The sequence below is a fragment of the Haliotis asinina genome, unplaced genomic scaffold (assembly GCF_037392515.1).
Source record: "Haliotis asinina isolate JCU_RB_2024 unplaced genomic scaffold, JCU_Hal_asi_v2 scaffold_17, whole genome shotgun sequence".
Taxonomy (NCBI): Eukaryota; Metazoa; Mollusca; class Gastropoda; order Lepetellida; family Haliotidae; genus Haliotis; species Haliotis asinina.
This window is the reverse complement of record NW_027133889.1, coordinates 2,737,124-2,763,968: the sequence shown is the minus strand read 5'-3', so window position 1 is coordinate 2,763,968 and position 26,845 is coordinate 2,737,124. Positions and strand designations below refer to the sequence as shown.

Below are 26,845 nucleotides of genomic sequence, written 5' to 3'. Positions count from 1 at the left end.
AATTCGCTTGCCCGGCGCTTCTAGCACAACTCTAGAGGGAGAAGGAAATGTTGTAACTTCGCGCCCCACGGCCAATACCCCACCAACATCTTCACGAATATATTATGTAATAAGACGCATGCATATCTAGAATAAACGTGTGTGTGTGAGTGAGAGAGGGAGAGAGAGAGAGGGTGTGGGGAGACACGAGGTGTTTAACAACATGTAATATAGTAGGGGTCTGTATAGTAAACCGGGATTTGCGACTCGCAGGAGTTTCATAATAATTTGTCTTTTGCACTATGTAGGCTGTCAACTTTATTATTCACGTTCACCAGAAATGAACTTTCACTCCTAGAAATCCGTTTTGGTCGAATCACACCAAAACGTAGCTCAAACCGAAAGAGAAGCAACCTTTCCCATCAGTCGCGATTCCACGGTTTCCGATATTCTCGAGCGGGTGGCATTTTGAAAGGAACTGTACTCGGGGAAAAAACACATTACAGGAACATTAACTTATTTCTCCGGCTTTAAAGCCAAACAGTACACAAAAGCTTAGTGCATTCAAAAAATATAAAGCAATACTATATAATGTATGGGGAAATATTTGGTTTTGTTTGAACGCACACGCACTTTAACGTACGTCAACGATCGACTAATGATGTTGTAGAAAGATAACATGCCTTAAAGGGACACTGATTTTAAGAAATTACCCGGGACTTGTAGCTCTTGCTATTGTTTTTCTTCACGACTACCCGGATGATATCTCAGAATTCTTAATCAGACAGCGTCCTCCAAAGGGAAAACGCAGTTGGTAGCAGAATTATAATACATATACATGTCCTTACATTGATCAAGAAATATGAGATACTGTTTCGTCTTGAAATTAATTGAAAAAATGTAGCCATTGTTTCTACTCATTACTATTTGCATTATTTATGATAACAACTGAAACACATTTTGAAGTTTAACTTCATCTGTATATTATGGTAAAGTGCTAGGATTGAAAACAGAATTGTATGATTATTACTGAATGACGCACTCAGCCATATTCAAGATTCATGGAGGCGATCTGTAAATGATCGGGTCTGGACCAGACAATCGTCTTTGATCAACATCATAAGGATCTGTCTACACAGATGGGATACGACGGAATGGGTTGACCATGTCGGCGACTCTCACCACCCGATCCCTTTAGTCGTCTCTTACGAGGAGGATGGGATACTGAAGAGCAATTCTAACCCGGATCTTCAGAGATGAGTGAGTGTAGATTTACGCCGCATTCACAATATCCCAGCTATATGGCTGCGGTCTGTAAATAATCGAGTCTGAACCAGAGAATTCAGTGATCAACAGCATGAACATCAATCTGCACAATTAATGTGTCAACCAAGTCAACGAGCCTGACCACCCGATCCCATTAGTCGCCTCTTACGACAAACACAGTCACCGTGCATGGCAAGCATGTGTTGCTGAAGGCCTATTCTACCCCGAACCTTCATGCATCCGTCACATAGACAATGTATGTCTTCATACTTTTATCTGCTAATCCTACTTAATCTATTAAGTACACATGCATTTTGTAACGTCATAAAAATACACGATCTGTTTTAGTGAATTTATAGCATGAGATATCATATCTGGGCCTTTTACAGATAGCCTTCGTGAATCATATTCCACACAAAAGCCCTATGTGCTATTTAAAACAACAACAAGAACAACCCACCCCCAAAACAAACAAATATCTTAAAACCCACATATTCAGAAAATATTTGAGCTCTGAATCCTCGATCGCCCCATATTCATCATTTTAACTTTTACTGTCTTTCCTGTCTTTCCAAATGATGTAATCGTTCCGTGAAGTGGTGCTGAGTAGACAGTGACGTGGAGTTTAGGCGTTATGCAAATCATTTGTCATTCTATATAAATCAGTTGCCATTCATGTAGTGTATGACCCGTGAAGGTCCCGGGGTAGAATAGGCCTTCAGCAACCCATGCTTGCCATAAAAGGTGACTATGCTTGTCGTAAGAGGCGACTAACGGGATCGGGTGGTCAGACTAGCTGACTTGGTTGACACATGTCATCGGTTCCCCATTGCGCAGATCGATGCTCATGTTGTTGATCACTGGATTGTCTGGTCCAGACTCGATTATTTACAGACCGTCGCCATATAGCTGGAATATTGCTAAGTGCGACGTAAAACTAAACTCGCTCACTCGCTCGCTCATGTAGTGTATACTGTTTGTACTATCGATCTTCACGGCGAATTTGTCTGGTGAAAAATGAATAAAAACGAAATACACATACTAAAATTAAAACCAGCTAACGTTAAATCAATAATATCTGTCTATTACCTTTTAAGAATGAATCCATCAATATTGATATAGAAAAAGGATAAGCCATTCATCTGCAGCTGACAAAGTAACCTGTTTTACGTCATGTACATGATTTACTGTCTAACATGCAAATAAATATATAATGTGATATGGCTTCTCAGTAGTGATATGGCTTCTCAACTGGTCAGGTGACTGTTATATAACTGAAGTTCAAAACAATGATGAAATTACATAACAGCTCACGCAACTAACTTCTGCCACCAATGAAATTCCTAGTTTCGGTTTCTGTACGGGGAAATCCCTGCTGTTCCGAGAAGAGATCATTAGAACCGTACATGTCGCAGAGCAATGGCGACTGCGGGGCAAACACAGTAAGTGTTGATTGTTCAATCCGTCTTGGTAAAGGTCGTATATCGCTTTGATCAAATATATCTTTGTCGTGCATAGAACTGGCTTCAGAGATCACAAGCTCAAGGCATTTGTGATGTAGAAATGTTTCGTCATGCTATTAGAATGTATTTTTTGTGTACTTGAATTGTCGGAATGACGGTCTAGAGATAGCGATGTCATGATTCAGTATTGGGTGTTTAACGTCAATATATGTTGAATGATGTCCACCTTTAGAAACCAGCCATGCGTCAAGGCGTGTACGTGATAATGTGATAGTATGTATATTATTGCGTATTACGTATTTCTGTTTCGATCATGGATAGTTGCAAAGGTGGGATGATTGGTAATGGTGTGATTGCTAACATAAATCAACGTCGAAATAGAAACTGTTTTCCACTGTCCGCTCTTGAAGCTCATGTCGCTATGCATTCATGCAAATTATCTCGGAAGAGTGTTGAAGTATCAAGGGAGTTAACTCGTGCAGCGCTGTTGTAAGTGAAAGCCAATATTTATGTCAACGAAACGCATCCATGTCAGTTGCACGTTCGAAACTGATAGTGGATTCGCTTTATTAATATATTTTTATATGCTTACTTTTGATATTTGAGTGATGGCATGGTTGATTCGCTCAACAATGTCGTTATTTGTGTTTTTACGTTATTGTGTAAAGTATTTACCGTTTATCTGCCACGGAGATAAAGCATTTGCCATTTATTTGACACGATAATACAGCTACAATGTATTTACCACTTATCTGTCGGATAGTTACACCATTTCCCTTTTATTCGATACAAAGACACAAGTAATTACCATTCATCTGCCACAATGACACAAGTACCTGTCATATATGTGACACGATGACACAAGCATTTACCATTTATTTCACAAGACGATACAAGTATTTACTATACATTTCACACGATGATACACTTTTCCCTTTCAGTGTTAAAGATACTTAATCAACCCTCGCTTGTAAGAATTGGTGACATCATCTGGGCTTGATTGGCTACATTAAGTTCATTTGGATCTCTCAATGGAAACTGTTTTCAGAATGAATGTTGCAATGTCAAGGGAGATAACTCGTGTGGCTCTGTTTTCAGAGAAGCTATCTAGGTGGCGGAAGCGGGCACTATGCATTTCAGTTACATGTTCATTCGCTCAACAATGGCATTATGTGTTTATTGCCTTGTGATTTGTGTGTGTTGTGTTTGTTTAGTGTGTGTGTGCATGCAATTCCTCATTTATTTATTTATTTATTTATTTATTTATTTATTTATTTATTTATTTATTTATTTATTTATTTATTTAGAAAGAGAGCAAGCAAGTTATTCAGGTAACATAACGTGCAGTTACTTGTCTCACCTACAACTCATACCGCTCTGGGTTGAGTCTTTGGATTTGTACTCAACCAGAATATGCTTCACATTTAACTTTTTTTACAGGTTGTAAATACCAAGCGAAGACTGACACTGAAACTATGGACGAAGAAAGCGCTGACGACCAATCATTGCCAAAGCAGAGGTAACTATGGCCACTCAGAGACGTGTGATACATATACGTAGAATCGGTACTTCTGAGGGCGAAAATGCTTATTATACTAATATTACACAAGAAAAATATACTTGTATACCTCCTGTTTCCTATTTATTTCACACGTGAATAAAAATATCTGCCTTTTATTTTTCACGAGGATACAAGTATTTTCTGTTTGTTTGAGTTGATGATACAAAGATTTGCCGTTTATTTGATATTCTGATACAAGCATTTTCTGTTTAAAGAACAGGCAGATATACGTATTTTCCATTACATATGTAAGTGTCTGTGGGGGTACCTGGCGTCAGGGTTTTATTTGGCAACCCTCGCTTGTAAGTGTCGGTGGCAGCACCTAGTGTGAGGGTTGTATTAGGCAGCCTTTGCTTGTAAGTGTCGGTGATACCATCGGGTGTTGGGGTTGTATTAGGCAGCCTTCGCTTGTGTCAGTAATAACATCGGATGTCAGGGTTGTAATAGGCAACCCTCGCGTGTGTAAGTGTCGGCGATGGCTCCTTGTGAAAGGGTTGCAGTAGGCAGCCTTTGCTTGTAAGTGTTGGTGATAGCATCGGCTGTCAGGGTTGTATTAGGCAAAGCTGACTTGTAAGTGTCGGTGACGGCATCTGGTGAAAGGGTTGTATTAGGGAACTCTCACTTGTGTCAGTGACAGCACCTTGTTGGCGATGACACCTTGTGAAAGGGTTGGATTAGGCAGACTTTGCTTGTAAGTGTCAGTGATAGCATTGGATATCAGGGTTGTATTAGGCAACCCTCGCGTGTGTAAGTGTCGGTGACGGCACCTGGTGTCAGGGTTGCATTAGGCAGTCCTCGCTGTGTTGTTGACGGCACATGGTGTCATGATTGTATTAGGGAGCCCTCGCTTGCGTCGTGATGGCACAAGGTGTTAGGATTGTATTAGGCAGCCTTCGCTTGTAAGTGTCCGTGATGGCACCTGGTGTAAGGGCTTGCTAAGTGTCTTTTGTCGTCTTCAAAATGCATAGATTTGCCCTCGTGATGTCAAAGACTCGATTGTCTGACCCAAATCATTTGCCGACAGCCTTAATTAAAACCTGCCTGGTTAAACATCCATCAAGAAAAACTATCTTTTCCTGAAAGTAACAAATAAAACTAAATAAAGTATTAAAAAGCATCTGCTCAATGTGAATGTGAATCTAAGGTCTGTTATATGTACATATATTGTTACACAAAAGTACCCCGGACAATATTGAAACCCGAAATTACATTTATTTAGACAGCGAACACCGGGGGAGATTGTTTAACCGTAATATTTCTGTTTTGCAATGTTTACAGGGGTGGCACTCGTGGATATGCGGGCAGGGGAAGAGGAGGTAGGCAGACCAGATCAAGGGGTCCCTCAAGGATTACAGCTGACACTCTAAGAAACATGTTATCTCAGGATCCTGCTGAAGTTCTCACCCGGCTTAGCAGGCCTAACAGTGGACTGATGGAATTTCTGAAGCGACAGGATCTCAGTGTCGATGAAACCAAGTTAGCACTAGCTGCACTAAGCAAGGCCTGTTTGTGTGAATCGATGCCCGAGGGATTGAATGCGGTTATCATGAACATCCTTCTCACACCATTTTTAGATTCTACTTTACTTCGTCTCCTCACTCAGCTGATCATGGAAGCAGGTGGCGACAATGGTGTTGTCAGAGACTGTTTACCCCTTATGAAGGAGATGTTGAGTAAAATGCCAACTGAAGGTTGGGGCAAAGTTCAGACAGTTGCTATCTTAGTGCAGAGACTGTGGGACAGGGGAGGCATGAAAGACGAAGATCTTAATAAACACATGCTTGAAATATCCGACCTCCTTGTGAAGTCAAAACCCCCTCCTCCCTCACAAGCAGTTGGATCATCAGGTGGTTCAGCTGCCAATGCACACAATGAAAACCAACCACCGCCTGAGAACTTTCGCGAACTACCTATTATTCCTCGGAAAGATGAGCTGGATGGGACAACAGAAGTTTTTCTTCTGTCAAATAAAGTGGAAGGTCGTTTTAGAGATCTAGAACATTACCTTGAATGCCAGTTTCGCCTCTTCAGAGCAGATGTGATCATACCATTGAAACAAAATATTGTCGACTTTCAAACTGTTTCTGAAAACACATCAGTTGGATACAGGATCTACACAGATGTTCAGATTATCAGACCGGTTTGCACACACAATGGCCTTGGGTACAGGCTAGCCTTTGACACCAAACCGCTACGGCGTGTTAAGTGGGATGCCACTAGAAGGTTGATATTCGGATCGCTACTTTGCCTGTCCTCGGACAATTTCAAAGATAACATTTTCTTTGCTACAGTTGATCAGAGGGAGAAGGAAAACCTACAGAATGGACTTGTTGACGTGCAGTTCATCTCCCAGCATGATGAGGTGGCAAGGATAACTCGGGATGAAAGGTTTGCAATGGTGGAGTCTCCTGCCTACTTTGAATCCTATAAATATATACTAGAGGGAATGAAAGATCTCACAGACAGAAACTTTCCATTCCAGCGGTACATTGTAGAGTGTCAAAATGATGTACAGAAACCGCGGTACTTGAGGGAACAACAAAATGCTGTGTATGACTTGCGACCGCTTCTGGATGAAGATCACAAGATAACTGATTTAGGGGACACGGCTAGTGCAGAGAGGGGTTTTCCACAAGGATCAGATATAGCAAAGGATGTGAATGTTGACGACATTTCAACTTGGCCAATGCCAGAGTTTCTACATCTCAACGTCTCCCAGCATACAGCCTTGAGAAATGCCTTGATGAGAGAATTCGTTCTCATACAAGGACCTCCAGGTACAGGCAAGACATACCTTGGAATAAAAATCATGAAGACTCTGCTGCATAACTCACATGTGTGGCTTCAAGGACAGGCCAATCTGCCAATTCTTGTTGTGTGCTATACCAACCATGCATTGGATCAGTTCTTAGAAGGGATTTTGAAGTTTTTCAAAGGTAGACTCATTCGTGTTGGTGCTCGAAGTAAGAGTGAAACCATGCAAGAATATTCCTTGAGGAATGCAAGGCAGAGAGTGAGAGATCTTAGATCCCTGCCTGTGGCTGTTCATTCAGGGAAAATGGAGACGTTAAGAGCAATGAATAGCCTGAAAGCAGAAATACATACCACGGCAGCCAAACTTGAAGTGGCAGAGAGAGAAATTTTACATGAGCGTTGTTTGAAAGACTTTATGACCGAAACCATAGCAAGCTGCTTCACTGTTGGGAATGACTATGAAACATGCCAGATAGCTACTTGGTTAGGGATCAAGAAGCGACTGTTTGATATTGAAGAGACAGGTGAATATCTTCAACACGTACTGGAAGAGCGAAAGTTGGCAGATGAAGAGGAGGAAGAAGAGTATGAAGAAGAAGAGATGATTGATATTGAAGTACATCAGAGTCAGAGAAGGCTAGAGGAAGACTTGTTTGACTCGGATGATGAATATGCTGATGATGATGTACTTAGCAAAGCACAATCATTAGATGCTGATATACAGCATGTTCGCAAGGAATGCATAGGGTTAAACATAAGCAACCTTGATGCTTCAACAGTTACAATGTTTATGTCACCACAAATGAAGAAAATCCATGAGGACAAACAGAGGCAGAAGAGATCCCTGAAAGTCAGTCTCATTAAGAAACTGCGATCAACTGACAGAATGACTTCACGTGAAGCTGAGAACGTGCGTAACATCTGGAGACTGCGCATAAAAGACAGGTGGAGGTTGTACAGATATTGGGTGGATGTACTTTGTCGACAGGCCAAAGGTGAAATTAGAGACAAAGAAGGTGATTACAGGCGTCTGACTAAGCAATACAAAGAGGTCTTAATGCAAGAGGACAGAACTATCCTTCAGAACTGCTCCATTATAGGGATGACAACAACAGGTGCAGCAAGATATCAGAGGGTTCTGAACGAAATTGGTCCCAAGATTATTCTTGTAGAAGAAGCAGCCGAAGTACTTGAGGCTCATGTTATAGGAACTCTCAGTCGGAGATGTCAACATCTTATTCTCATAGGTGATCACTTACAGCTAAGGCCAAATCCAACTGTTCATGAGCTTGCCAAGAGGTACAACTTGGAAATATCCCTGTTTGAGAGAATGGTGAACTCTGGTATTCCACATGATACGCTTCTTTGGCAACACAGAATGCGCCCTGAAATAGCGGACGTTGTACGGCCACTCTATAAAGATCTGAAAGATGACAAGTGTGTTAAGACGTATGACAATGTGAAGGGTATTGCACACAATGTGTACTTCATCGAACATCAACACCCACATGAATATGATGAAGAGACAAAAAGCTTTTTGAATGAATATGAAGCTCAATATCTAATAGGTCTTTGCAAATACCTCTTAAAGCAAGGTTATCATGCGGAGCAAATTACAATATTGACAACATATTCCGCCCAAATGCATTGCTTAAAGAATAGGATGCCAAAAGCACAGTTTGAAGGAGTGAGGGTTGTTTCTGTTGACAGCTATCAAGGAGAAGAGAATGATATTGTACTTCTGTCACTTGTCCGCAGTGGAGATGAAACGAAAATTGGGTTCTTGAAAGAAAGCAACAGGGTATGTGTTGCACTGTCAAGGGCTAAGAAAGGACTATATGTTATTGGAAATTTCAATCACATCACTACATACAGTCCACTGCTAAAGGACATTGCTGCAAATGCATCTGCAAGAGGATGCTTCGGCCCTGCACTGCCTCTGTCGTGTCAAAATCACCCGGATGATATGGGAGTTGCCGTAAATCATCCAAGTGATTTTGAAAGAGTCCCCGAAGGAGGCTGTACGAAACCATGTCTTTTCCGACTTTCATGTGGTCATGTGTGTCCACGAGTTTGTCACGTGATAGATGCAGAACACAAATCCATCATCTGTTCAAAGAAATGTAAACGACAATGCCAGAAATGTAAGAGTTACCACTGTGATCTCCCTTGTTACAAGCCATGCAGACCCTGTCCTGTACTCGTACAGAAAACCCTACCCAGGTGTGGTCACGCCCAAATGATTCCTTGTGAAGAGGACGAGGGGAACTATCAATGTCAGGAAACTTGTAAAGAGCGTCTGCCATGTGGCCATGAATGCCAGGGCAAATGTGGACAGCCTCATCCGCCATGTGCCATACCTGTAGAAGTCTCCAAGCCATGTGGTCATACCATAGCTGTTGCATGCAAAGATCGAGACACAGCTGCCTGCAATCATGAGTGTGGTGAAACTCTCAGCTGTGGTGACCCATGCATGGGTACGTGTGGTACATGCCACCAGGGGCGTCTGCATCAGCCTTGTCCTTCGGAATGTAAGCGAATCCTCATATGTGGACACGAATGTCAGTCGTCTTGCAGTAACTGTCCACCGTGTACCAGGAGGTGCGAGAACAGATGCAACCACAGCAAATGTCCTAGGAAATGTGGAGATCCTTGTGCTTCCTGTAAGGAGCCATGTCAGTGGAAGTGTCGCCACTTCAAATGCAACATGCCGTGTGGGGATGAGTGTGACAGACCCCGATGCAATGACTGGTGCAGGAATAAACTACCATGTGGTCATTACTGCATTGGCATTTGTGGAGAGCCATGTCCAAAGCTGTGCCGAGATTGTGACAAGGAGAAGATGCCTGATGTGTTCCTCGGTAGGGAAGATGAGCCAAAGGCCAGATTTATTGAACTGGAAGATTGCAAACACATTTTTGAAGTCAGAGATTTGGACTTGTTCATGGACGGACCAAGTGAAGACGAGGACAAGACACTAGTCAAACTGAAGGAATGTCCTAGATGCCTCACACCAATCAGAAGGAATCTCAGATATGGCAACGTCATTAAGCAGGCACTGGCATGTATAGAGAAAGCAAAGAGGAAGGTTATTGGCGATAACAAGAATGTGAAGGAACTCAGAGACTCCATGGACAGGATGAAAAATAGGCTTCGTCCAGATGACTTGGGTCCTGTGAATGATCTCATGAATTATTTTCCGGTTGATTCAGTTACTATCCTGTCAACCCAAGATCGACAGATCCGTATCATTAAGCAGATATCCAGCATTGAAAGGACAGTGAAGGAGAGCCTTGGAAAATTTAAACGAGCTGGTAGTGAAAGCTATGGAAATTTATCAAAGTGTTTGAAAGACTTCAGAGCTTGGGCCCTTCTTCCAAGGTCCTGTTTCAGCAAACAAGAGGCTCAGGATGCACAGATAGAACTTGAGCGCTTGAGTCTACTGAAGTACCTTATAGACGCCAGGGAATGGATAGATCTTGATGAGAAGGATGTTGCTGTACGGATTATGAGGAACTTGGTAGCAACGATCAGGAGGCTCGAATGTCCAGCAAAACTAGAGGATGGCGAAATGGAGGATGCAAAGAAAATGAAGGAGGATGTAAAGGAGTTTGTCCCTGGGTCAGGGATAGGAGTGACGAATGAGGAACGACTCATGATTGTAGAGGCTATGGGACTCAACACAGGACATTGGTACAAGTGTAAGAGGGGTGAGTCGTTGCATAGCTACGTTTTTAGCGTCTGACAAAGAGGATTAGAAATATATGTAAAATTTTCACTAGATTTTTCACTGATTTGACACTCAATATTAAGCTACACAGACAGATCTTCTAAAACGCATTTGAAAATTGACTAAGATAAATCTTCATCGCAATAGCTGGTCTGCAAGTTTGAGTCCTTTAGTTGCACAGGTAGGCAGTGTTTAGGATTCGAATCACATACGTGCCGAAATTAGAATAGGTTCAACCAAGTGTTCATGAGCTTCACCGTGACTGTAATGGAGAATTATCCTTTTTTCATGTATGCTGACATTTAATAGTAGCTACATGTTTTTACCCAGGTCATGTCTATGCTATCGGTGAATGTGGCAGAGCGTATGAGGAGGCCACGTGTCCCGAGTGTGGGGGATCTATAGGAGGGACTGCTCACAGACTGACAGAGGACAATGCCTGGGCTCCTGAGATGGACGATGCAGATGACCCGCCATGGTCTGAGGAGAGAGACTATATGCTGGCTCTGCAACTTCAGTTTGGTGGCCGTTGAATGTGAAGTGCAGGACATATGACTGCACCATCATATACTCAAGTCACTGGTTATACCACTTTCATGTTTCACTTTGACGTCAGTTATCAAAAAAGACTCGACAGTTTTTTACGTGAACAGAAATCGAAACTGTCTTCAAGCGTTACTGTTATTGTCAGTATGTAAATATATAGGTAACAGTATTATTTCACAATATATCTTATACTATAATTGAACTGGATTGTTTGACAAGGAGCTATAACAATGCCTCTACCAACTTCCTGTATTCGATGTATTGAAATTGTGAGGTTGAACATGGTGTAATGTATGCTGCATAGTAATTATGGATATATGTTAAATTGATAATTCATTTTCAACTTTGTGGATTATGTCAAATGGTTTATAAGCCACTCCTCATGCATTTCATTGTTTTGTTACATTATGCAAACTGTTATTCTAATTAGTACCGCTTGTCTTCCCAAGCTTGCTTTTGTTTATAATTTCTTGTTCCTTTTATCCATTTTATTACAAGAAATTTTCTTCCTTGTGACAGCAGGACAATACATTGCCATGTCATTTCTTAAAACGTTGAACAAATCTTAGAAATGTGAATGGCGGTTCATACGCTTAAATTTCTCTCATTTACTAAATAGAATCTATCTTTGCGGATAGTCAGTGAATTCTACTGCACTTACTGTATGTTTAGATCTACATGTATTTTGTTTTGACCACTCGACTGTGTTTTTTGATGAATAGTGTATATGTAACCTTATATGGTGAACAAAATGATGTTGTTTTAGAAGGTATAGATAAGTTTATGAGCATATTTTAAGATCAGAGAAAGGATGTTTGATGCGGTACATACGATCTGCTATTGATGGGATAAGACGCCATGTCTGATCGACCTCAGTGCTATATATGTCGTTGAGACAGTTACTTTACTACACCCAAATGTTGATACTGGCGAGTATGTTCATTTTTCGGTTCTTGATTATGCCCCTTTGTTCACTCTACCGATGTAACGGATATGGCCAACGTGACTCTTTACTTTGATAATCATGTTTTGGTAAAATGATTATTTTGTGAGTGAGACATTCATAGTTTTAATTTTTGTAATATATTAGCCTTGTGTGTTTCATTTAAGATATCTATAATGTTTTTTTAATATTTCAGTTTCATTTGTACACCTATACCGACTAACTGTTCTTTCCACAATAGGTAACAGGGTCAGTAATCTGGATGTTGTATGTCTGAATAAGAATTTGACATTTTTATCACATTTTAATGTTTATTATTTTAATTATTATGATGCGAGTGTTCATGACTCGTGATTGGAGGCAATTAGATTTAGTAGTGCAGTCAGCGACCTTGTTTCAAAAATGATCGTTCTCAAGATCTCGGTAATTTCCGGATGCATCGTGAAAACTGGAACCTCTTCCCGAGTGCGATACTCAAATGTTTCTTCTAGACAGAACTCAGTCATGTCATATTTGTTTCTCCACATTGCTTGCATTTTTCAAGTTGAATCTAGGTCGATGTAACACGTGTTCTCATTGGACAGAAAAAAGGGAAATAAATCTGCTGCCATTTTTTGCCGCAAAGGGATTTTATGAGAACAGAGGTTCCTAGGAAGATATGACAAGTAACCTCTGTGGGAAGAGAATGCCTGAAGACGTGATGACGAGTAATCCTATAATGTCGATGCTCTTTAAGGCAAATGACAGTACAGTTTTCAGAGAGTATACTTTTCATTGGAAAGACGAGTGTTGTTTCATGATAAATAGAATTTCACACTCGTGCCTTTTAATATCAAATCTTTCAACACTTGTTCATAAAAGTAGAAATATTTGTAACTTCATAGCACCTTATGGTGATATATTTGATATCAAAAGACAGTGGGGTGATATTCTCATTATACTTGAACAATAATGGTTCGCTACATACATTTTTACAGAATAGCTTCTTCGGTGACAGTTGGAAAGGATGCCCTCGAACATACTGAGCAATATTATGGTTTCTGAGCGGAAAATGTTCAGGTGAGCTAATCGTCACGTGAGCTTATCATTTGAGCGTATATTTCCTGATAAAGCCACACATATAACAGGTGTAAACCTGTAACGGATGTAGACACACGTGTAGGAGCACCTGAAACTGTGAATGTTGTCGATGTTTTGATTCTTGTAATGTTTACACTCCTCCTATTTCGATCTCCGGATAACTCGATATGGTCATTATGATTTTTGACTGAGGGAGGTTGTTCGGTTCGATTGGGTTCAAAACGTCTCCGATTTACCAGCTCTTTGCTTAAAAGAGTTTTAGTTTTATGTGATTGTAATCTGTATGCATTATTATCATTACTTCTAAAGTCGGAGTTAAATATCAATCGAAATAAAGGTTTTTACCCAAACAACTAGTCGGTTTTATTGGTGTTCTGAATCAGTAAGCCTCCGTGGTGTAGTGGTTACAGCGTCCGCCCGGAGACAGGAAGGTCGTGGGTTCCATCCCCGGCCGCGTCATACCAAATGACGTACAAATATGGTTCTCGTTGATCCCTCCCTGACGCTCGGCTTTAATGAGTACAACAAGGACTGGTCGGCTCGGAGTCAGAATAATGTGTCTGACTCACGTTATTTATGCTAAACTGCGGTATGATATTTCAGCCAGCAATAAAAACTAGCTTATGTATGTAATTCAGAAAAGGAAACTTTGTCTCGTCAAACCAGCATCCCAAGGTGTCTTCCGACGCAATAGTGTTAGAATATTTACTAACGTGAAAATTGGAGAAAGTTTTACCAATATTTTTTAACGGTATGGGTTAATGAAAACTGGAAATTTACAGACCAACTGACCACGTTCCTCAATGTTAAACTTGTGAAGGGTCACAGTGATAACGACCATCGGACTTACTCCGTGATCAGGAATAAAGCTAACAGAGCCAAGACTCAATGCATGTATCCGTCTATACGACAGTTAGATATATAATACGGATGACAGTAACAAATCTAGTAAATTTTATCTATGGCATTACGTTGTGAATACTATGCTGGTTTGTAATAGTGTACAATATACATATAGATTGTACAAACGCCTTTGGCTTGATGTGTAGAGTATTTAACAATGACATAACGTTGTATACTTTTGAATGTGTATCGTGATTAATGTAGTATGTATAACGAATCTAAATATGATGTTCATGTTCTTTGCAAGCTGATTGATAACTATAATTGTAACATATTATTATTGAATTATCATGTAAAATGATCCTGTTACTGCTGTACATTCGACTCCATATTTATTTACTTAGGTTCTGTGTTGTGCGTGGGTTGCTATAGTCATAACTCTTGCCAAGCGAGCCAATTCCCCGAACTCGCGATTTAATATATTGTTCAAATCGACCTGAAACCATGCTCACTTACTTACCGCGAAACACAAATTCACAAGCCTTGACGATGCCCTTGTCCCAAATTTGCTCGGAATTCAATAACAGACCATAACGGAAGAATGTGTAGTCATAAGACGGTAACTGACCAATATTTAACCAAAGTCATCAGGGTGACAGGATGATACACGAATGTCTGTATTGACTGGTGTTATGTCTCAGTGAGAATGAGCAACGATGCACGCGGTAATGGGTTTATATGATCAGTCAGATAACACGGAAAACGTGATCATAAAATGCCATCCCATTACACTGCGGATGTGGAGGAATAGCCCAGTGGTTAAAGCCTTCGTTCCCGTGCTCGATTCCCAATAAGGGTACAGTGTTTGAAGCCGATGTGTGATGACCCTCGCCGTGATGTTGCTGGAATATTGCTATATGCGGAGTAAAATTAAACTCAGTCAGTCAATGGGATTAAGAATCTGTGGCAAAGATGTACTTCTGATCAGGACCATACGGTTGACTCACACAAGGCGTTGCAAATTGGAAAGAACCCTCCTGAAAGAAGAAGATGTGAACAAAAACTTTTAATACAAGGTCTGCAATGGTAGTCTGTGTTTTCTCTCGGTTTACAGTGTATTCGGCAGTCTTCTGTGCATGCACAATAGTGATTGGGTCTAGTTGTTACGCCACTTTATGCAATATTTCAGCAATATCACGGCGGGGTACACACACATTTTACCACCGTCGGGTATGGAACGACTTTTGCGGACAGCTCAGACGATTGTACTGCACAGCATGTGAACGATCAAATGGACGTCAAATCATTTTTTTGACATCTCGTCTCGATTTCTGCTACTGCTCGATTTTAGACCTGTTTTTCCTTTCGATCGAGATCGGACACCAAAAGCAACTGCAAGTTAAAAGTGGTTACTGATTGGTAAATTAGTAGAACATAGAAGGGACATAATTCATAACAGCCTCTGGTCGCGTGATGATACCGACCCGAAGGGTGGAATTGGATAATGTAATCCAGTCACTCCAGCACACATTAAAGGAGGGGATATCTCCTCTGTTATCTCATCCCTGCCCGATTAGTCTGTATTTCTCTTTGCTGTTGGAAGAAGTAACAAGAGCAAAGCCGACATCAGTTGACATGTTCCCAAAAAGTGGAAGGAGGCAGCGTAACTCCCTGAGAAATTTCTAAGGACACCTACAAAACAAACAAGGAAACTTTATGTTTATGCGAGGGTAATGACAAACATGGAAAGAAAATGGTTTATTTAACTTTGCCCAGTTAATGGCAATGAGTTTTAGAACTATCTTTATTTGGATATATCAAAAGACAAGCCTAATTCCTGCGTATTCAGACCTCAGTGTACGTCTAAACAGTTACCCTCCACACAGTATATATGTTAGCTGTGTATCCTTAACGTCAACGTATTGATGCAAAAATATTGTTTTGAGATGATCCTAAAGATATCAGGCTTTAAAACTACATTTCAGCTGTTTGCGTGGAAAAAGTTGGTACTTACCCATAATTGGATAACAAACTGCCATCATTGCACCATGGAATACCTGAACATAGCCCAATACTTTTGAAAAATGTTCCATTCCAACAAAGTCTATAATCACGGCTGGATGGAGTGCTGGGTATATCCCATTAAGAATTCCAAATACTGCAATATAGGACAGGATAAGTCCAAATCCGTTGAGATATCTTGTTATGTGGTTTAGTGTGCCTAGTGCAACCATACTGAAAGCAATAAGATGATGTCTTTTTATAAAGGGCAACTCTGAAACTACGCCAGACAGAAGGCGGCTTACCAGTTCCAAGCCATTGAAAAGAGTCAGGAGCATTGCTGCTTGCATTTCGCTCAGACCTTTCTCCTTCGCCAGTGGTGGCACAAATGTCTGAAGTAAACCCACACCAAGGAACCCAAAAGCTGTAAATCCAAATATCAGAAGGTACAGTGGCTTTTTAAAAAATGATAGGTTCATCGCTTTGTAGCAGCTTGATACAACAGTACACGCTGTCGTGTCCATTCCATGCTCAGTTTCAGAAGGAAGAAAGCTATCCAGCTCTGACTGTTCAGGAACAGACGTTTTTCGGTACATATCTCTCTCCGAATGGTCGTCATTGCCAAGGTGACCACGTAATTCACACTTCGTGCCCTCATCAGGTACCTCAGCAACAGTGGAAACCGGACTATTTTTCTCACTCGACCCACACGGTATAATAGAAGAAAAATCCTGATCTGTCTCCTTCGCCTCAGAAGCAGTGGACGTCAATGGTCGATAGAGACTCACAAAAGTTAGAATCTGCAGCATCATGCCTGTGATGATGAGGAATGCTCCTCTCAGTCCGTACTCTTGGATGAGGAACTGGACAAGTGGCGGCAGTAGCATCCCACCAGTGCTGACGCCACAACTGCATATTGCTGTTGCTAGAGCTCGTCTTTTTGTGAAGTATTTGCCAACCATAACCAAGCCTGGCCCGTAGAGCATTGCCGCTCCAATTCCTGAAACAATGGTGAACGGTGATCATTTCTTAATGTTTGTGAAGTTATTCTGCAATGCTAGTGAGCATACTAATTCCAGGAGTCCAATTGTAACCGGAAACAATCGGGGTTCTATAAATAGCAGGGATGGCAGTCAAAAACAGAAACTAACCTGCTAATCCTCCTTGGGAAAAGATCAATACATAGACGTTACTTGCGAAGGAGTTGGTCAAGACGCCGGTGGCAAGTATGAACACTCCTAGTATAGTCGTTGTCCGGATGGTGATTTTTTTCCAGAACGACGTTCAGGACGAACAGTGCTGGAACAGAACTCAGTATGTGAGTATATCAGGTATAAGCAAGAGGCAAATGCAAGTCAGTGATGTTACACTCTAGCAGAAACCTGTCCATGATCAAGTGAAAAAGGGAATCAAACCTTCGAGCCGAAGACATGGGCATGACACGGGGAAGTTACTAACTGAGCTATCTTTGAACTCTTTTGAATAAGTAAGTGAACAAGTTTAGCTTTAATGCTCTTCAAACTTAACAAATATTCCAATACAACGCAGCAGATTTTGCCCAAAATCTTTAACTCTCAATTCTTTGACTGAAACTCATGTGGCGTTTTTTTTATGAAACATAATAATGACGGTGTTATTATCCTACCACAAGTTGCATATGTATTGATTTGAAATATCTCCTAATTTCACCAGCTACTGGGATGAGTTGAGTTTACCCATCGGCATAATTTCAGTCAGCGACGAGGACCAAGTCTAAATACTTGGATACGGTAAGTACAAAGCTGAAATGCTTAAATAAGCTGTTTTTGAAAAACATATTTTCGTCATATTATTATAGCTTATATAAGCTGAAAAAAGGAATAGCACCAAATTTAAAAACATCCAATCCATCATTCACATTACCTAATTACAATTGATGTCACAGGTTGACTTCCCTCAGGTACTATCTGACCAACAACGTCATGCATACCTGCGACGCTGTAAGCAGCCGCGTTGACACACATCAGCAGCGATGCAACAGACGCTGATGCATTGAACTTTTTCTCCACCTCCACAAACAATATCCCGAAGCATTTGATGTACCCGGCGTTGAGAACGTTCATGAAGAAACATGCTGAAAAAGACTGGCGTAAGTGAGTTTGGTTTTAGGACGCTCCCAGTAATAATCCAGCTACATGGCAACGGTCTGTAAATGATCGAGTCCAGACCAAATAATCGAGAGATCAACATCGGCATCGGTTTACGCATTATTGGAAACTGACGACACGAGTCAACCTGTCACATATGTCATATCTGGGTTTACACTTTCTTAGTAAAGTATAAATTCTAGTACTTTTTGGGTTCAGTCCCATCCGACCACGGACTTGTCAGAGGGGTACACACAGTATGCAGTCTAGACTACCAGTTATCCTACTTCCATGTTTGTGGAAGACACGCTGGCTTAGCGGCCTAGGTGGCTGACTTTGTCTGCTGGCGATTAGGTACCTGACTACTGATGGTGCTGGTTCGAAATCCCGGATGGGACTCAACCAACAGTGTAGTAGATTTGTACTTTACTAAGAAAGTGTAATCCCATATATAACACGTTACATTTGATCACTTTCTAATTGACATGCAGCTCATCACTGGATTGCCTGGTCCAGACTTCGTTATTAACAGACAGTCGCCACATAGCTTGAACATTGCTGTGTGCCCTGTTAAATGACCACTCGATCCCTTTAGTCGCCTTATATGACAAGCATGGTTTGTAAAGAAGACATTCATAAGTCCTGTCTGAAGAATCAGTAACATAAATGATTTCCTGTTTCAACGAAGGGTTCTGCTTTACAGAGTTACCACCTTTCTGACTGCTAATCGCCCTGAGCGGTTGCAGCAGTTGTACAAATTGTTATTCTCACGGCGTAACGATATAGCTGAACTACTGCTGCTGTGGCTATGGACGCCCTATTCTCGCGGAGTCAGCATTATCACCGTGTCGCTCCATCCAACGTGACGTGACTCAAATACTTTCAAGATTCCATGACCCGTATTCGTGGTGAAATGTCTCCTTTCACAGAATGAAATGCTGTTTTTTGAGAGGCTCTCTATAATATTTTTATATTATAATGTGAGCATTGTCCGCAACTAAGATGTAGCCATCAAACCCATAGCAGTAGTTGCCATCAAACCTGTAGAAGTAGTTGCCATCAAACCTATAGAAGTAGTTGCCATCAAACCCATAGCAGTAGTTGCCATCCAACCTATAGAAGTAGTTGTCATCAAACCTATAGAAGTAGTTGCCATCAAACCCATACCAGTAGTTGCCATCCAACCTATAGAGGTAGTTGCCATCAAACCCATAGAAGTAGTTGCCATCAAATCTACAGAAGTAGTTGCACCTCACAGTAACCTTGCTCTAGCACTGTTCTGAGTGCTAAGCCCAAGCATGTTCTGTAATTCTAGTACAGTGAGGTGAGGTGAAATGGGGTTTAACGTCGTACTTAAGAATATTTCGCTCATATGATGACGTGCATGCGTGTGCATGTGTGGGTGCTTGTACTAGCCCAGACTTAAGGCTGGTTTCATAGTGCAAGCTCACTGAGACACCATGCCTCATGAATACCCAATTCAGACACACTTATTGGCTCCGAGCCGAACAGTCCTTGTTGTACTTATGAATACCGAGCGCTAGACAGGGACCAAGAAGCACCATATTTTAACGTCTTTTGCACGTCTTTTGGAGCATCGTTTGGACAAGGTTGGGGATCGACCCCGCGATATTCCGCCCTCTGCGCAGAGGCTCTAACTCGCGGTCTCCAGTACAGAACAGAAAAGATCCTAGCCTAAGGACCACAGTCTGATATTTATATTTTATTCTAGAAAGCCGATGTGTGATGACCCTCGCCGTGATGTTGCTGGAATATTGCTATATGCGGAGTAAAATTAAACTCAGTCAGTCAATGGGATTAAGAATCTGTGGCAAAGATGTACTTCTGATCAGGACCATACGGTTGACTCACACAAGGCGTTGCAAATTGGAAAGAACCCTCCTGAAAGAAGAAGATGTGAACAAAAACTTTTAATACAAGGTCTGCAATGGCAGTCTGTGTTTTCTCTCGGTTTACAGTGTATTCGGCAGTCTTCTGTGCATGCACAATAGTGATTGAGTCTAGTTGTTACGCCACTTTATGCAATATTCCAGCAATATCACGGCGGGGTACACACACATTTTACCACCGTCGGGTATGGAACGACTTTTGCGGACAGCTCAGACTATTGTACTGCACAGCATGTGAACGATCAAATGGACGTCAAATCATTTTTTTGACATCTCGTCTCGATTTCTGCTACTGCTCGATTTTAGACCTGTTTTTCCTTTCGATCGAGATCGGACGCCAAAAGCAACTGCAAGTTAAAAGTGGTTACTGATTGGTAAATTAGTAGAACATAGAAGGGACATAATTCATAACAGCCTCTGGTCGCGTGATGATACCGACCCGAAGGGTGGAATTGGATAATGTAATCCAGTCACTCCAGCACACATTAAAGGAGGAGATATCTCCTCTGTTATCTCATCCCTGCCCGATTAGTCTGTATTTCTCTTTGCTGTTGGTAGAAGTAACAAGAACAAAGCCGACATCAGTTGACATGTTCCCAAAAAGTGGAAGGAGGCAGCGTAACTCCCTGAGAAATCTCTAAGGACACCTACAAAACAAACAAGGAAACTTTATGTTTATGCGAGGGTAATGACAAACATGGAAAGAAAATGGTTTATTTAACTTTGCCCAGTTAATGGCAATGAGTTTTAGAACTATCTTTATTTGGATATATCAAAAGACAAGCCTAATTCCTGCGTATTCAGACCTCAGTGTACGTCTAAACAGTTACCCTCCACACAGTATATATGTTAGCTGTGTATCCTTAACGTCAACGTATTGATGCAAAAATATTGTTTTGAGATGACCCTAAAGATATCAGGCTTTAAAACTACATTTCAGCTGTTTGCGTGGAAAAAGTTGGTACTTACCCATAATTGGATAACAAACTGCCATCATTGCACCATGGAATACCTGAACATAGCCCAATACTTTTGAAAAATGTTCCATTCCAACAAAGTCTATAATCACGGCTGGATGGAGTGCTGGGTATATCCCATTAAGAATTCCAAATACTGCAATATAGGACAGGATAAGTCCAAATCCGTTGAGATATCTTGTTATGTGGTTTAGTGTGCCTAGTGCAACCATACTGAAAGCAATAAGATGATGTCTTTTTATAAAGGGCAACTCTGAAACTACGCCAGACAGAAGGCGGCTTACCAGTTCCAAGCCATTGAAAAGAGTCAGGAGCATTGCTGCTTGCATTTCGCTCAGACCTTTCTCCTTCGCCAGTGGTGGCACAAATGTCTGAAGTAAACCCACACCAAGGAACCCAAAAGCTGTAAATCCAAATATCAGAAGGTACAGTGGCTTTTTAAAAAATGATAGGTTCATCGCTTTGTAGCAGCTTGATACAACAGTACACGCTGTCGTGTCCATTCCATGCTCAGTTTCAGAAGGAAGAAAGCTATCCAGCTCTGACTGTTCAGGAACAGACGTTTTTCGGTACATATCTCTCTCCGAATGGTCGTCATTGCCAAGGTGACCACGTAATTCACACTTCGTGCCCTCATCAGGTACCTCAGCAACAGTGGAAACCGGACTATTTTTCTCACTCGACCCACACGGTATAATAGAAGAAAAATCCTGATCTGTCTCCTTCGCCTCAGAAGCAGTGGACGTCAATGGTCGATAGAGACTCACAAAAGTTAGAATCTGCAGCATCATGCCTGTGATGATGAGGAATGCTCCTCTCAGTCCGTACTCTTGGATGAGGAACTGGACAAGTGGCGGCAGTAGCATCCCACCAGTGCTGACGCCACAACTGCATATTGCTGTTGCTAGAGCTCGTCTTTTTGTGAAGTATTTGCCAACCATAACCAAGCCTGGCCCGTAGAGCATTGCCGCTCCAATTCCTGAAACAATGGTGAACGGTGATCATTTCTTAATGTTTGTGAAGTTATTCTGCAATGCTAGTGAGCATACTAATTCCAGGAGTCCAATTGTAACCGGAAACAATCGGGGTTCTATAAATAGCAGGGATGGCAGTCAAAAACAGAAACTAACCTGCTAATCCTCCTTGGGAAAAGATCAATACATAGACGTTACTTGCGAAGGAGTTGGTCAAGACGCCGGTGGCAAGTATGAACACTCCTAGTATAGTCGTTGTCCGGATGGTGATTTTTTCCAGAACGACGTTCAGGATGAACAGTGCTGGAACAGAACTCAGTATGTGAGTATATCAGGTATAAGCAAGAGGCAAATGCAAGTCAGTGATGTTACACTCTAGCAGAAACCTGTCCATGATCAAGTGAAAAAGGGAATCAAACCTTCGAGCCGAAGACATGGGCATGACACGGGGAAGTTACTAACTGAGCTATCTTTGAACTCTTTTGAATAAGTAAGTGAACAAGTTTAGTTTTAATGCTCTTCAAACTTAACAAATATTCCAATACAACGCAGCAGATTTTGCCCAAAATCTTTAACTCTCAATTCTTTGACTGAAACTCATGTGGCGTTTTTTTTTATGAAACATAATAATGACGGTGTTATTATCCTACCACAAGTTGCATATGTATTGATTTGAAATATCTCCTAATTTCACCAGCTACTGGGATGAGTTGAGTTGAATTTACCCATCGGCATAATTTCAGTCAGCGACGAGGACCAAGTCTAAATACTTGGATACGGTAAGTACAAAGCTGAAATGCTTAAATAAGCTGTTTTTGAAAAACATATTTTCGTCATATTATTATAGCTTATATAAGCTGAAAAAAGGAATAGCACCAAATTTAAAAACATCCAATCCATCATTCACATTACTTAATTACAATTGATGTCACAGGTTGACTTCCCTCAGGTACTATCTGACCAACAACGTCATGCATACCTGCGACGCTGTAAGCAGCCGCGTTGACACACATCAGCAGCGATGCAACAGACGCTGATGCATTGAACTTTTTCTCCACCTCCACAAACAATATCCCGAAGCATTTGATGTACCCGGCGTTGAGAACGTTCATGAAGAAACAAGCTGAAAAAGACTGGCGTAAGTGAGTTTGGTTTTAGGACGCTCCCAGTAATAATCCAGCTACATGGCAACGGTCTGTAAATGATCGAGTCCAGACCAAATAATCGAGAGATCAACATCGGCATCGGTTTACGCATTATTGGAAACTGACGACACGAGTCAACCTGTCACATATGTCATATCTGGGTTTACACTTTCTTAGTAAAGTATAAATTCTAGTACTTTTTGGGTTCAGTCCCATCCGACCACGGACTTGTCAGAGGGGTACACACAGTATGCAGTCTAGACTACCAGTTATCCTACTTCCATGTTTGTGGAAGACACGCTGGCTTAGCGGCCTAGGTGGCTGACTTTGTCTGCTGGCGATTAGGTACCTGACTACTGATGGTGCTGGTTCGAAATCCCGGATGGGACTCAACCAACAGTGTAGTAGATTTGTACTTTACTAAGAAAGTGTAATCCCATATATAACACGTTACATTTGATCACTTTCTAATTGACATGCAGCTCATCACTGGATTGCCTGGTCCAGACTTCGTTATTAACAGACAGTCGCCACATAGCTTGAACATTGCTGTGTGCCCTGTTAAATGACCACTCGATCCCTTTAGTCGCCTTATATGACAAGCATGGTTTGTAAAGAAGACATTCATAAGTCCTGTCTGAAGAATCAGTAACATAAATGATTTCCTGTTTCAACGAAGGGTTCTGCTTTACAGAGTTACCACCTTTCTGACTGCTAATCGCCCTGAGCGGTTGCAGCAGTTGTACAAATTGTTATTCTCACGGCGTAACGATATAGCTGAACTACTGCTGCTGTGGCTATGGACTTTAACGCCCTATTCTCGCGGAGTCAGCATTATCACCGTGTCGCTCCATCCAACGTGACGTGACTCAAATACTTTCAAGATTCCAGGACCCGTATTCGTGGTGAAATGTCTCCTTTCACAGAATGAAATGCTGTTTTTTGAGAGGCTCTCTACAATATTTTTATATTATAATGTGCGCATTGTCTGCAACTAAGATGTAGCCATCAAACCCATAGCAGTAGTTGCCATCAAACCTGTAGAAGTAGTTGCCATCAAACCTATAGAAGTAGTTGCCATCAAACCCATAGCAGTAGTTGCCATCCAACCTATAGAAGTAGTTGTCATAGCAGTAGTTGCCATCCAACCTATAGAGGTAGTTGCCATCAAACCCATAGAAGTAGTTGCCATCAAATCTATAGAAGTAGTTGCACCTCACAGTAACCTTGCTCTAGCACTGTTCTGAGTGCTAAGCCCAAGCATGTTCTGTAATTCTAGTACAGTGAGGTGAGGTGAAATGGGGTTTAACGTCGTACTTAAGAATATTTCGCTCATATGATGACGTGCATGCGTGTGCATGTGTGGGTGCTTGTACTAGCCCAGACTTAAGGCTGGTTTCATAGTGCAAGCTCACTGAGACACCATGCCTCATGAATACCCAATTCAGACACACTTATTGGCTCCGAGCCGAACAGTCCTTGTTGTACTTATGAATACCGAGCGCTAGACAGGGACCAAGAAGCACCATATTTTAACGTCTTTTGCACGTCTTTTGGTGCATCGTTTGGACAAGGTTGGGGATCGACCCCGCGATATTCCGCCCTCTGCGCGGAGGCTCTAACTCGCGGTCTCCAGTACAGAACAGAAAAGATCCTAGCCTAAGGACCCCAGTCTGATATTTATATTTTATTCTAGAAATTATCAATCAAGTATTAATCGTAACCTTAGAGACTTGTGCAAGTCTAACCTAACACCTGCCCAGCAAATTATTGGAACGATCATCAAGGGTCACGGTCAACGCTCGTTCAGGTTAGTTATATTTAGAATCCATGTCAGTCAGGTGGGGCTGGCTATTCCGTTTGCCTGACCGACGGTCATTTTACAGACCATCAAGCCACTTCATGTCACTTCGCCCAAATCCACTCGTTCAAATTCATTTACATAGCCCCTCAGCCAAAGTCAACAAAGTGATCACCATTCGTAAATATACTGGACAAGAATAGCTAGGGATATTTGTAAATTTTGAAAGTATGGATAATGATGCATTGATTCATTGACACACTGATAAAATATCAGTCATAAAAATACCAATATCCCCAACTTATTTTGCCCAGTATACAAAACATTTCGCTGGGCGGGTTATTAATTTTTCTTAGATTTATAGGTATATGTGATAATCATTTTCTGCGTGTGTTACATGATCACTGTATTGTATCTTTTGAACAAACTTCCCTTTGTCATTCATCGGTGAAGATCCCGGTGAGAACTGATCTCCAATAACCCATGCTTGTAATGGGCGACTAACGGGACTGGCGGTCGCTGACTTGTTAACGCATCAGAAGAATATGAAGGAGAAATTATTTACTACAATGTGTCACACCCTAGCACATGGTCCGTGCATGTTTAAGCCTATGAGACACGTCAAAACAAAGATAAAAAGCATGATAATATTAAAAAATTAAAATGACATACCTCAAACAACAACCATCATACAATGGCACAACCAACACACACAGTTACTGATATGGGTATATAATACCTCACTGCACAACATATGCCATCTTATCCCACTTGAATAAATCGATGATGCTGATGTTGTCCATTGTATTGTCTGGTCCAGCCTGGATTATTTACAGACCGTAAGCTGGGGTATTGCTGTGTTCGGGGTAAAAATCACGGTTATGTTATTGCAAAACAGAGATGCTACATCAAATCACAAATTATACAGCCTTGACATCTCTTACCTGCCAGTACTACCCACGACCATCCCTCATCTGAAGCCATCCTCAGCGGACACACGGCCAGTCCAAATTGCTATGATTCTATGCTGGTGGGTCATGCGCTCTCTGTCTAACTCCTATGTTGTGCACAGTCGACAGCATGCTCTGTGATTGTGCATAAGCTGATTATCGTGCATTGCAGCAGCACAAGGTCAGTGTTTACCTTTCTTGTTGTCGTTTACTTTGAGATTGACTCCCTCAGCTAACTCTGCAATGGCGTAGAATACATAAAAATAAGTCACTCGGGTCTAACTTGTTCAACTTGCGTTTCGAGATCCATACATTTTAATTATCGCTTTAGCATAACAATAATATGACAGGAATGCAGTGTGGACTATTCAGCGCGACAATGGATTAATGTGAATTATTAAGCTGTCAAGTCAACCATACTTAACAGTTAAATAGATCGTCGTTTTCTCCTTTTCTCAAAATTATCAAAGACTTGAAAAAATAGTAGTATATTTGAAACAGATTGCATTCAGTCATTGTACAACCTAGTATTATTAAACTGAATAAAATAATACTCTTTTAATTATACCATTACCAATAGGGGACAGGATTAACAAGATTCATAAAATGCAAACATTAGTGATGAAGCCATGAGGGAAACAGAAAATGCAGAGAAACTGAGGGAAAATATGACAATTTGTTCTATTTCTTTGGATATATTTTACTTTTTCTCATATACATTGGCACTGGCGTGTGGTATGCTCGCAAACTGGAACACCCCTTACTTTTTCAATGGAATATATTGCTTGCCCTGTAC

The 26,845-nt window shown here is 41.3% G+C and overlaps 2 protein-coding genes and 1 pseudogene across 2 annotated transcripts; 1 reads left to right on the top strand and 2 right to left on the bottom strand.

The window, feature by feature from the left end:
- The first annotated feature begins 2,611 nt into the window (after positions 1-2,611).
- On the top strand, positions 2,612-13,672 carry LOC137269818 (NFX1-type zinc finger-containing protein 1-like). The gene is made up of 4 exons (XM_067803655.1): positions 2,612-2,687; positions 4,149-4,227; positions 5,548-10,733; positions 11,084-13,672. Exons 2-4 carry the CDS (start codon positions 4,184-4,186, stop codon positions 11,284-11,286), a joined length of 5,433 nt encoding a protein of 1,810 aa, XP_067659756.1. The 5' UTR covers positions 2,612-2,687; positions 4,149-4,183; the 3' UTR covers positions 11,287-13,672.
- A 2,066-nt stretch (positions 13,673-15,738) lies between these two features.
- LOC137269882 (monocarboxylate transporter 5-like) lies at positions 15,739-19,754 on the bottom strand (annotated as a pseudogene).
- Positions 19,755-20,000: 246 nt separating this feature from the next.
- Positions 20,001-26,155, bottom strand: LOC137269852 (monocarboxylate transporter 5-like). The gene is made up of 5 exons (XM_067803695.1): positions 26,044-26,155; positions 23,133-23,276; positions 22,310-22,456; positions 21,172-22,158; positions 20,001-20,849 (listed from the first exon to the last, which is right to left on the bottom strand). Exons 1-5 carry the CDS (start codon positions 26,081-26,083, stop codon positions 20,731-20,733), a joined length of 1,437 nt encoding a protein of 478 aa, XP_067659796.1. The 5' UTR covers positions 26,084-26,155; the 3' UTR covers positions 20,001-20,730.
- Positions 26,156-26,845: the final 690 nt, after the last annotated feature.